General features: G+C 35.3%; 1 protein-coding gene across 1 annotated transcript in view; it reads left to right on the plus strand.

The window, feature by feature from the left end:
- HSD17B11 (hydroxysteroid 17-beta dehydrogenase 11) overlaps nt 1-9,947 on the plus strand; it is a gene marked incomplete at its 3' end in the record, with an annotated part of 40,276 nt that extends 30,329 nt beyond the window's left edge. The window contains exons 6-7 of the mRNA XM_084233662.1: nt 6,359-6,475; nt 9,857-9,947. Coding sequence (XP_084089788.1) covers nt 6,359-6,475; nt 9,857-9,947 — 208 coding nt within the window. The remainder of the gene's footprint in view (nt 1-6,358; nt 6,476-9,856) is intronic.
- Nucleotides 9,948-12,965: the final 3,018 nt, after the last annotated feature.

Raw genomic sequence — 12,965 nt, forward strand, 5'->3', positions numbered from 1 at the left:
CTGTGCAAAGTAAGAATAAATAGAAGCTGGAGTGATTCTAACCTAGTCATATTGCTATAACCTGGCTAAGCAAGAGTCTGAAGCTTAATCCTGCCACACGAACTCCTTTAAAATAAACTTGCACTGGAGTAGATGCCAAAGGTGAAGCTAGCTTTCACCTAGAAATTTAATTCTAATTTAGAGGTTAGAGATCTTATTCTAATTTATATTTAGGACACTAAATAAAATCTGTAAACCTCTCAAAAATACTTTGCTTTGAGATGTCAAGGGACTTGCCCTTAAGCAGCAGAACTGTGATTTCAGACCCAACTTTTTCCTTTTTTACACAGCAGTCAACTTTCTGAAAGTGGGAAACCAAAACCAATCTCAGAATGACTGACTACAAATAATTTGTATCATATTAATATTGTCATTTAAATTCCCTTTAAACACATTGAAGATGTGAGTTATTGGCTCTATGTTTACACATTTAATACACTGCAAAGAAGCTGGTTTACTCTAGGGGTTATAATGCAGTATGATCTGAGTTCATTGGAATAAAGAATAATCTGGTATACTGAGAATTTTTTTCTTTTTGATGGCTAAAGAGTTATTTTTGTGATATAAGTTTTCATATCAAGAAATCATCATATTTTGAACTTATTGAAGGCCTACTAAATACCAAATACCTTACTGGTTCTAGATACCTGTAACCTCTAATCTGTCAAAGCTAAATTTGGCATCTAGGCCAAAGTTTGCCTACCTCCGTTCTTATCCTTATAACAATTCTACAAGACAAATTTATTGTATCCATTTTAGGAACAAAAAACATGAAACTTGAAGAAGTTACAAAAATCATCAAATGTCACACTGCTTCGGTGTGGCAGACTAGAATTCCTACCTAGGCTTCTGATTCCAACTGCCCTAAAATTCCTAGTTCTGTTTTTTTATATAATTTTTTTTTTCTTTTTTTAACAAGGTAACATTGGTTTACAACACTGTATATGATTCAGAAATACAGGATGTTATCTCTTCAGGGATATGTCACGACACTACTAAGGTACCCATAGTCCTCCACCACAGTCCACTGTGCATCGTCCTCTTCTGTTCTGCATCCTCCCCCTGTAGTAGGTTTTGGTTTTAAGTTGTCTGACTGTTGTTTTTTTTTTAAGATTTATTTATTTGTGCATACAAGAACTGGGGTACAGGCTAGAGGTGCAGAGGGTAAAGAGGATTCACCAGAGACAGAGTAGGGAGCAGAACAGGCAGACTGACTAAAATACACTGCTGAGGGGAGCAGCAGACAAGTCAGGAGAGGTCTGCTGTACCATGTGGGTAGCTCCCTGGCCAGGGCTTAAACTCGTGCTGCAGAATGTGCGGATAACATCATAGGTTACGTCTTAACCCATTGCGCTACCAGGGAGGCCCTGAAGTTGTCTGACTGTTTTGTATGAGTGATGCCATCCAGTATTTGTCATTTTCTTTCTGACTTACTTCGTTTAGCATAACCCTCTCCAGTTCCACCCATGTTGACATAAGTGACAGCAGCTGATCTTTTCTATAGCTGAATAGTATTCAAGCGTACAGTGCATGCATACTTGTGTGTCTTCATTCACTCATCTGTCTTCATTCACTCATCTGTCTTTGGTCACTGTTGCTTCCACAATTTGGCTACTGTGAATAGTGCTTCAGTGACCGTAGGTGTGCATATATTTCTTTTGTATTCTTCAGGTAGACACCTAGGAGTGGAATTGCTGGATTATATGGTAATAGATTTATTCTTAATAGATTTATAGAAAAATTATGAGTTTTTTTTTAAAGAAAAAAAACAAAACATCTGATACCATTTGTTATGCCCCCTTGGCTTAATCCCTTCCCTTCTCTTCACCTCTGGTAACCTCATTTTGGTTTTCAATGTCACTTGTTTTGTTTTATTCATTCATCTGCTTTGTCTCCTGACATTGCACATATAAGTCTGACTATTTTCACTTCTCTTCACCCCCTTGAGTTCCTTCCATTTTGTCCCAACTGACAAAACTCCATCTTTCCCAGTAGCTTAACAGTATTTCATTGTGCGTATATGCCACATTCTTCCTTATCCAATCATCAGTCAGTGGGCACTTAGGTTGTTTCCTTATCTTAGCTATTATAAATAACGCTACAGTAAACAACTCATTAAGTTTGGTGATTTCATATTCTTTGAATAGATATCCAGAAGGGGGATTACATGGCAGTTCTATTTTTAGGTTTTGAGGAAGATCCACGTTTTCCAAAATGGCTGCACCAATTTGCATTCCCACCAACAGCGTTTAATCGGTCCTCTTTAGCAATCTTTTTGATGCAAGTCATTCTTGCATGTATGAAATGATATCTTTTGTGGTTTTTATTTGCATTTCCCTAATGAATGTTAATGGACATTTTTTCATGTGTCTGCTGCCATCACTCCATCCTCTTTGGAAAAGTGTCTATTCAGATCTTGAATGCCCATTTTTTAATTGTATTTTTTGTCTTTTTGTTTTGAAATTAGATGAGTTCTTTATATACTTTGCATATGAACCCCCCTCTTGGATGTGTTGTTTATTTTTGCTTTCATTTCCTTGCAGTTGCAGTGGAGTTTCCATAAACAATTGTTGTTGATGTCATGGACTATGTTTTCTATTTTTGTCTATGTGTTTTATGACTTCAGGTCTCACGATTTTTCAGTACATTTTGAATTTTTTTCTTTTTGGATTTAGAAACTGATCCAGTTTCATTCTACATGTGACAGTCCAATTTTATCAACATCATATGTTGAAGAGCTTTTCTTCTCTCCATTGTATAGTTTTGGCTCCTTTGATATAAATTAGGGGTCAATATATGTATGGGTTTATTTATGGATTCTTGATGCTGTTCCATTGATCCTTGTGTCTTTTTATTCCAAAGCCATGCTATTCTAATTACTGTTGCTTTGTAATATAGTTTAAAATTGGGTCACATGATGCCTCCATTTTCCTCCTTTTTTCTAGAATTTGCTTTAGCTATTCCAGATCTTTTGTGGTTTCATATAAATTTTGGTATTATTGTGTTTCCATGAAAAATATTGCATTGAATCTATATTTTGGTTCTGGTAGGATGGTCATTTTGCCTATATTAATCCTCTTCATTCATGAATATGGGATATCTTTTCATGTTCCTGTGTCTTGTGCTAAATTTGTTAATAGTTTCTGACAATTTCCATTGTTTAGATCTATCTCCTTCTTTGTTAAATTTAGCCCTCTTGATGTACTGCTTTTGCTGAATCCCATAAATTTCAGTATGTTGTGTTTTTTTATTCACCTTAAGGCATTTTCTAATTTCCTGTGATTTCTTCTTTTCCCATTGGCTAATATACACATATTTGTGAATTTTTGTAGATTTCTTTCTGTTATTGATTTCTAATTTCATTCCATTGTATTCAGAGTACATTCGTGGTACAATTTCGGTCTTTTAAAATTTACCAAGACTTGTTTTATGGTTTAGTATGTGGTATGGAGAATGTTCCTGTGCCCTTGAGAAGATTATGTATTCTGCTGTTGTTGGGTGGGGTGTTCTATAGATGCTGTTAGGTCTATGTCATTCAAGCCTTTTGTTTCCTTTCTGATCTTCTGTTTAGTTGTTCAGTTTATCATTGAAAGTGAGATTAATGTCTGCAATTCATTGTAAACTGTCTCTCTCTCCCTTCAATCTGTTAATTTTTGCTTCCTGTATTTTGGGGCTCTAGTTTAGGTACATGAATAAATTTTAATTAACTGTTTTCTCTCCCAAGTGAGTTAGCTCTTTCTCAATGCATCATAATATAATAAACTTATGAGATTAAGTATAAGTGGATACTCTGATTAAATTTCTGACAGCCTAGAATTATTTTTACCGAACATTCTTATAATATTTTTTTCTTTCTCTAAAAATTTAATTTGTTTTCTATAAAAAGATATTTCTGTTAACTAATACCATAAAAAGAAGCTGTTATATAAGAAGGTGACAAGTAATATTTGTATAAAATAGTTGTGTATATTGTTTCTATGTAAATGTCCCACTTAACTGTCACATTTGTAGTGGAGTGCTAAAGCCAACTTGTATTTATTCTGTGATGCAATGTTTGTAGCTTTAAATTCATGATGGTGTTGAAGCTACCAAAAAAATTGAAAAATGCTACAAAACTAGTATTCTGTTCCCTGCTGGGACTGTTGTTAAAAATTCACCAGCATGCTATTGCGTTATCCCCATTTTTACATTAAACACAAAAACAAAAGCCCGAACCTTAAAGAGTAGAAATATCTTCTCCAAAATTACTCAGCTATGTAAGTGGCAAAGTAGACAATCAAATACAGTCCTTCTACATAAAAACACTCTTTCTCCTTAAGTAACTCTGCCCCCACGTACTTCTCCTTCCTTGCCCACAAGAGATTGGTCCAAATTGCTTTTTTAATAGTTCCTACAAAATCCATTATGAACATCTGTTTTATAGGATTTACAACTCTCATTAACATTACTTTTTCAGGAAAAAAAAATATTTCCACATACTAATGTTCTGCTAGAAAACTGAATTTTTTCCTGGAAGCTTTTTCTTTTTTGGCCTTTTAAAATCATGGTATTGAACAGCCATTAAATTTCAATGAAAATTCCTCTGATTGGGGCCTCCCTGGTGCCACATGGGTTAAAGGCACAGCACTATCAAGCTATCACCAGCCACCGCAACATTAGTTCAATCCCCAGCCAGGGAGCTAACCCACATGGTGCACCAGATCTCTCCTGTCTCGCCCACTGCTCCCCTCACCAGTGTATTTCAGTACATCTGCCTGTTCTGCTCCCTACTCTGTTTCTGGTGAATCCTTTCACCCCCCACACCTCTGGCCCACACCCCAGTTCTTGTATGCATAAAAATAAATAAATCTTTAAAAAGAAATTCCTCTGACAGGGCCTCCCCTGGTGTCGCAGCGGTTGAGCACTGGGTTGCGAGGCTGCCCGCAGCTTCTGCAGCTCCAGTTCAACCCCCAGCCACTGGTGAGGGTCCCACAAAAAAAAAAAAAAAAAAAAAAGAAATTCCTCTGACAGAGGCTAAGACCTTTAGGTAAAGAGATCAGGCATTCTCTTTAGACTAAGTTTAAACTAAGGGAAATTCAGTCAGTACAACAACATTTGCTTGATAGATTAACAAGCCCACAGTGTGAATAAGGGGGTTTGCCATGCTGTTTAAAACAGGTGTTTGTTAACTTTCTTGGAGCTTGGGAATATTGAAGTCTGATGGAAATATGCTGCTTAGTCAATTTCCCTCTGAACATTTCTCAAGACACAAGCATCCTTCATGTTCTGGATTTATCCTCCTTGCTACCCACTGTCTTTGGGCCAAAAGCCATCCGATTCATTATTATATTTCCTGCCACATCTCCAAGCTTTCCTTATGTAATGCTATTGCTTCAGATTCTGAGTGAACACCAGTGTTCTAATAAATGACTTATGGTAAGAAAGAAATACTACATCATACATAGTTTACGCTCTGTTTTCTCTATACATCCATTGTCATGCTCACATGTAAGTACAATATTTCAGTTCTTAGTTGTCCCAAGTTTACTGCATATATTTATTTTCTTTCTGAATGAACTATTCTGTATTTGTCCCTTAAGAATCTCCTCTAACTTTTTTTTGGTCCTATTTCTCTTACTAGTGAAATACATTTACAATTTGTCTCCCCAAACTATTAGTCAATGAAACAATTTGGTTACTTTGTCAAATCTCATCAGTGTATTTAATAGTGTATCTTTTTTCTAAGTCATTAATAAAATGTTAAAAAACTCAGAACCAACTCTTATTCAACTCCATCCTCAGTGCACTTAATCTAGCCCCAGAACAGAAACCCCTTTGTAAGGACCACCTAGTTATCAATAGTTCATACACCAGGGTGACAACACGTGAAAATGTAATGTGGAACTAAAAAACAAAGCTGAAATTAAATCAAGACCTAATACAATTTATATAATGGCATTTGACTTCTTTCCCAAAATTTTTCAAGGTGTAAAAGTGAATCTGTCAGTCCTAATTTGGCTAAATTATTTTGAGTCTAGTTCCTTCTACAGGTCCCATTTGCAAAATAAGAACTATTGTGTCTCCCTCAGAATCTTGTAAAACTCCCATGAGGAATATTTAGCATGGCATACAGTAGATGTGAGGTTCTAAGTAAATGGCTGTTGGTCGTGTTATTAAGGCTAAAGCAGCTTCCACTTTTGATCATCTCTGATGGGCTAGACATTACAGTAAGTCAGATGTGTCATGGTTCTTAAGGTAATTTGACTTATTTGTTTAACATCAAACTAAAGTTGAAGCCCCAGGGAAATGTTTTGTTTCTGAAGAATGCTTCTGATTTCAGTTTGGGACCCACTCTGGAACCCGAGGAAGTGGTCAACAAGCTGGTGAATGGCATCCTGACTGAGCAGAAAATTATTTTTGTTCCATCCTCTTTAAGCTTTTTCTTACTGGTAGAAAGGTAAGCAACAGTTAGGTCTGTTAGCATTGTTGATAGAGATTTATCTATTGTGTGCTTTTACTAAGATTTAGATCTAGGCATTTGATAAAAGTACAGTTAAATTAAGTGTAAAAAAATAGACTTGAAGTTTCCATCAGTTTTAAAACCACAAATGTTAATCATTGAAGTAAGATTCACAAATCCATTAGGTAAATGAACTGAAATAATTTCCACAGATTTTGAGTTCTTTTAAGAAAAAGAAAGCTGTATATTTCTAGAACTCTTGTTGTAAATGCATATGAGTAAATATAATTTTAAGCATTTACATAATGCAAGCATAAGACAGTAATACGGAAGAGACCATAGTTAGGTTTTATATATTTATTTAAATATACAGCAGAAACTCCACTTCTGTGGAGTATATGTTTGAAAGTAAAACATAATAAAAAAAAAAAAATAGGGCCTCTGTGGTGGCCTAGGGGTTAAGTTTCTGTGCTGTCACCCCCATGACCTGAATTTGATCCCCAGCCAGGGAGCATAACCCACATATGGCGCAGCAGACCTCTCTTGTCTCACCTTCTGCTCCTCTCAGCAGTGTATTTCAGCAGTTCCGCCTGTTCTGCTCCCCACTCTGCCTGGTGAATCCTTTTACCTCCCCACCTCTGGCTTACATCCCAGTTCTACACAAAAATTAAAAAAAAAAAATAGATCTTAAAATATATATATATTTAAATATATATACTTAATTTTAAACATATATGTACATATATTTATATATATAAATTTTTAAATATGTATATATAACAGATAATCATCTGAACTCTTATTTGTGCAAAATAATACTGAAGCATAGGAATTAGTAATTAATCCTTTATAACTTAGAGATCCTTGAATCTTGCTACTTCAAATGTGATCCATGTCTAACAGCATCAGCATTACCTGGCAGAAATAGTCTCCTCATCTTCTGAGGAGAATTTGCACTTTAAAAAGATCCACAGATGATTCGTATGCATTTAAAAATTGAGAAACACTTCTTTAGAGTGGTAGTACTCAAGTTCAATGCATGTTAGAATTCATGTGGGATTTTAAATGCTGATACCTGAAACCAGTTCCCCAAGATTTCTATTTTATTGGTCCAGAGTGTGGTCTGATTTCCAGGAATTATATATAATAACTGTCCTGGTGATTCTCATGTACAGCCAAGATTGAGAACCACTGGTTTAAAGAATGCCCATCATAATATATTCCCTCATTATTCATCTGGGAAGCTATATGACCAGGAGGCTGGCCAGGTAGTGAGGTGTTTTAGACTAAGGGGGAAAAAAGCTTTATGTCACTTAGAGTCAGATTTCAGGATCACTTGGGAAGTCAATTTAAAAAAGATTCCGAGACCTCGCCTCTAAAGATTTTATTATTACTGTTTTTATTTTTAATAATTTTTATTGACATAACATTGATTATAATGTAAGTTTCAGTGTGTGTCATTACAAATCAACCTGTGAATATATTACATTAAGTTAACCACTATATTAAATTCACTACTAAAAATCCAAATTTATCCTCCACCATACAATTGGCCCTTTAACCTGATTTACTCACTTGCCCTTCTCCCTTCCCTTCAGGTAACCACTAATTTGGTCTTATAGGATGTTTGGGTTGGGACCCAGAAATCTATATTTTAATAGATAATTGCTTTAAAAGTCATATTTTGAGTTACTGACCTAGAGACTTAAAACAACTGAAGTGGTCAAAGCAAAGTGACATGTCTCAGGCCTTTTAAGCCCCTTCTGCTGGAACTATAGTTGAACATGCTTTAGAAATTTACGTAGCAAAGCTCAAGGGTTTCTTAGGTGCATAAACACAACCTGTGTGGCATTTAGCATTATTATTCTTAAGCACTCAATGATTAAGATCTTTAGAATGTAACTGAAGGAAAAAAATTGTACCTTTTCTTTATCACTGATTCCTGCACTTTAAAGAGTGGTGGATACATAAGACACCAAAATGTTCATTGGAAAAAATAATTCTATTTCCTAGACCTTTAACATAGAGACTCCAAATTTTTGTTCTGGCATTAGATGAAACTGTGTTTCTGTGACTTGTTTGAATGAACATGGATGACTTTTTTTAACTTCTTTAAAGTTCTGTTTCTTCATTTGTCACATGGAGGCAGTAATGTGACTATAAGGCTGTGAATAAATAAATAAATGCATTTCAAAAATCCAGTACTGTATAAAAATTCAACAAATTGTTATACCACTATTTCCTACCCATATCATTGTTTTTGGCACTATTATAATCATTGCCTTAATTTTCCTCAGGCTGTAAACGTTGGCTTAATTTCCAAAGTTTATATTAATATAATCTTGGCAAATTGTATATTGTTATTTTTCTGTTTAGTGTCTTCAGAGTCTTCAGAATTTTACATGTTTCTGAATATTCTTAGGTATACAGTAAGGATAAGAAAGATTACACCTACTATGTGCCCATCACTGTTTAAGACATTTTATATAAACAAATTGATTCTTCACAAGAGCTGTAGAGTAGATGTTAATTTTTCTGTTCACATGTGAGAAATTTAAACTCAAAAGTTAAGTAATTTGTTCAGCATTGTGCTCAAAACCAAATTTGTTACCTGCATTTTCACTTAGCAATCCCCCAATCTCTCAATGGACTATTTTGATAGTATTCTGGATTATAGAGTATATAAAGTTAACTTCTATTCTTATTACCTTCCCAATACCAGGTTTCTTTTTTTTTTTTCTTCTTTTTTTTAATTTATAGTCTTAGGCATCTCAACTATTCAGTCCTATACAGTTTCTTTCTTAAATCTTTTGAAAAATACCGGAGTACAGATATTTCAAAAACTAAATATTGAAGGTCACTCATACCCTAAAAAAAGGTTAAACCTTCCTTTTGAAAAGGAAATAGGTTTGGGGGTCTCCCTGGTGGCACAGAGGTTAAGTCTCAGCACTATGAAGCGATCTGCAGCTGCTGCAGCACGAGTTTGATCCCCAGCCAGAGAACTGACCTGCATGGCACAGCAGACCTTTCTGTCTCGCTGCTCCCCTCCGTGGTGTATTTCAGTAGATCTGCCTGTTCTGCTCCCCACTCTGTCTCTGGTGAATCCTCTCACGACCACCCCCGACACCTCTGGCCTATACCCCAGCTCTTGTATGCAGAAATAAATAAAATAAATCTTAAAAAAAAAAAGAAAGAAAAAAAATGAAAAGGAAATAGGTTTAATTGAAAGGAACATATAGCAGTCACTCAGGTAAAGTTATTAATATGATTTAATATAAGTATGGACATGATGCATGATAAGTATAAATATGCTAAATGATGTTTTTCAAATGCACTTAATATCAATTTCCTAATTATTTTCATGTATCTTTCTTTTAGGATCTTTCCTGAGCGTTTCCTGTCAATTTTAAAAAGAAGGATCAATGTTAAGTTTGATGCAATTATTGGATACAAAGATAAAGGGCAATAAGTGCTTTTTTTTTTTAAACTCATCTACCAAGTTTCAATTGACTTCATCTAACATTATTGACAATTTTCATGTTTGAACTTCTGACATTCCTAAATATTTTTTTTTAATTTGGTATCATCTTTTGAGGCCCTGGCAGTCTTGTGTTCCACTTACTCTGTTGCTAAAAGCTAATTTCTTAGAGAGAAATATCTTAGGAATTGACCTTATGGAAAACAGAGCAAAAGAACAATTTTACTATAATTTCTAAGATTGTGTGACTCATCTTATGGCTTTCCAAATTTGTACTAGAAATATTTAAGATTTTTTATTTTTAGTTATACTTAAAATTTATATAATGTACCTTTTCTTTTCTAGTCTACCTATAAACAGAAACTTCAAGCTCTCTACTTATCATGCATCATGTCCATACTTATATTAAATCATATTAATAACTTTACCTGAGTGACTGCTACAAGGACTATACCTTGTGGCATTTCATAATGAATTTCTTGTGATGTAAGAAATAATTCTTGAACATTTCATCCTACACATTACCACTCTGTTTCCTGACAAATACCTCACATTCCAATGCCAAACATTTTAGAGTAAACTAGAGATGGACACATGTTGCAAGAATTATTGTATCATGGGGTTTGAAGTAGAGAATTGGGAGAATGCACCAATAAGTGGCAATAATAAATGGATGAAAAAAAATGGTTGAAACGTAAACTTCTGGTGTTTCCATATTTTTGACTTGAACATGGCTTAAGCAATGTATATTTTTTTAGTGTCTAAAAATGTATTGGACATGAGTGAGATTCATTGAGATGGGACTATAAGATGAAATGTATAAATTGAAAAAATAAGTAGGTGGGGCTTCTACTAAAGAAAAATATTTTCAAAGTTCATACTCAGAAAACATACACTTTTGAAATGCAAATGAGCCACATACAGAAATTTCAGAGTAAAATATTTTAATCCAATTTTTAAGCAGAAACTAATATTAATTAAACATGTGTAGGTACTATTTTAAACTTACAAATTAAGTCTTCTCATCAGTGCCACTCAGATTATAAGGCTCATCTGATAATCTGTTTAAGGAAGGTCATACTAAGACTATAACATAAGAAAATTTCATAGAAGATGTCATTCTTACAATAAATTTCTCTTTGCTATTAACAAAAAATCCAAATACAATTGTTACTGGTCAACTTTAGTTTATATAAATACATATCTGAGTCCAAAATGTTGCTTTCCAAAACATTATTAAAGGGCCTCCCTAGTGGAGCAAGGGGCTAATATCTCAGCACTATCAAGCTATCGCCAGCCACTGCAGCCAACTTCTATCCCCAGCCAGGGAGCTACCCACATGGCGAGGCAGACCTCTCCTGTCTCACCCACTGCTCCCTTCAGCAGTGTATTTCGTCAGTCTGCCTGTTCTGTTCCCCACTCTGTCTCTGGTGAATCCTCTCACCCTCCCATGCATCTAGTCTGTACCCCGGTTCTTGTATAAAATAAATAAATCTTTAAAAATATTATTTATATGTATTTTACATCATTGTTCATTGTTGTACAATATTTGCTTTCTCCTCTCAGGTGTAGTCCCCGTAAAATTCCCACCACCAATTCACTTGTGCACCATCACCATAGTCCCTTGTGCTCTTTCCTCCTCTCTTTTGCTCCCTCTCCTTCCCTCTCCCCGCAGAATGTCCCTGGTTTATAGTCACCTGTTACTTTCATTTTTTTTTATTTATTGTTGTTAGTTGTTATTATTTTTCCACCTGATCCCTTATTGGATTCCCCTATATTCTTCCTATTAGTGAAACCATTCGATATTTTTCTCTTTCTTTCTTATTTCACTGAGCATAATCCCTTCCAGCTCCATCCATGTTGCTGCAAATGCCATGAGTTTATCTTTTTTGATTGGTGAATAGTATTCCATTGTGTATATATTCTACATCTTTTTTTTTAAAGATTTATTTATTTATGCATACAACAGCTGGGGTACAGGCCAGAGATGCAGGGGATGAGAGGATTCACCAGAGACAGAGTGGGGAACAGAGCAGGCAGACTGGCTAAAATACACTGCTGAGGGGAGCAGCAGGCGAGACAGGAGAGGTCTGCTGTGGGTTACTCTGGTTGGCTGGGGATCGAACTCTTGCTGCAGAGGCTGTGTATTGCTTCATAGTGCAGTGCTTACCCCCTTACGCTACCAGGGATGCCCTATTCCACATCTTATTCCAATCATTTGTTTGGGGGCTTTTGGGTGTTGTTGTTTTTTTTTTTAAAGATTTATTTATTTATGCAAGAACCGGGGTACAGGCCAGATGCGTGGGAGGGTGAGAGGATTCACCAGAGACAGAGCAGGGAACGGAACAGGCAGACTGACGAAATACACTGCTGAGGGGAGCAGCTGGCAAGACAGGAGAGGTCAGCTCGCCATGTGGGACCCTCGCAGGACGGCCGGGATCAAACCAGCACTGCAGAGGCCCACATTTGGTTTATTTTTTATTTATTTTTTTTTTTAAGGGTCATTTGTGCGAAACACTGCAGAAATTTATTACTGCTTATATATATCATAAATATGACAGTATACTGAATCTTAGTCTCTTTTTAACCTTTCATCATTTTAAATACACAATGACTGGAGAAGAAGGGACATTCAAAAATGAGGGAAAACCTTCAGGATGACAAAGTATTTAATAAACTAAATAATAAACCTTGCTGGAATTCAACATCTATTTTATTCATGATAGTTACTTAATGAAAGTAAAGCCAGGAGCCTAATAATAGTATTAGAGACAAACTTTGCCCATTTTGTAGGCATTCTTGGTTTAATCCAAAAGTTAAATCCCATGCAGCAGGTAGTACTGCAGTAAAGTTTTGTCTACTAGTGATCCTGATCCATATACTGCAGAGAACATTCCCAAATAAAAGAAAAAATTAATATCAGGCATTCCAAAGCCTAAGAAATAAACCTTAGAAACAGATAAAGGGGTTCTGAGCTTTAAATGCTTTCTTTAGGTTTACTGTAATACA

This window comes from Talpa europaea (genome assembly GCF_964194135.1).
Source record: "Talpa europaea genome assembly, chromosome: 5".
Taxonomy (NCBI): domain Eukaryota; kingdom Metazoa; phylum Chordata; class Mammalia; order Eulipotyphla; family Talpidae; genus Talpa; species Talpa europaea.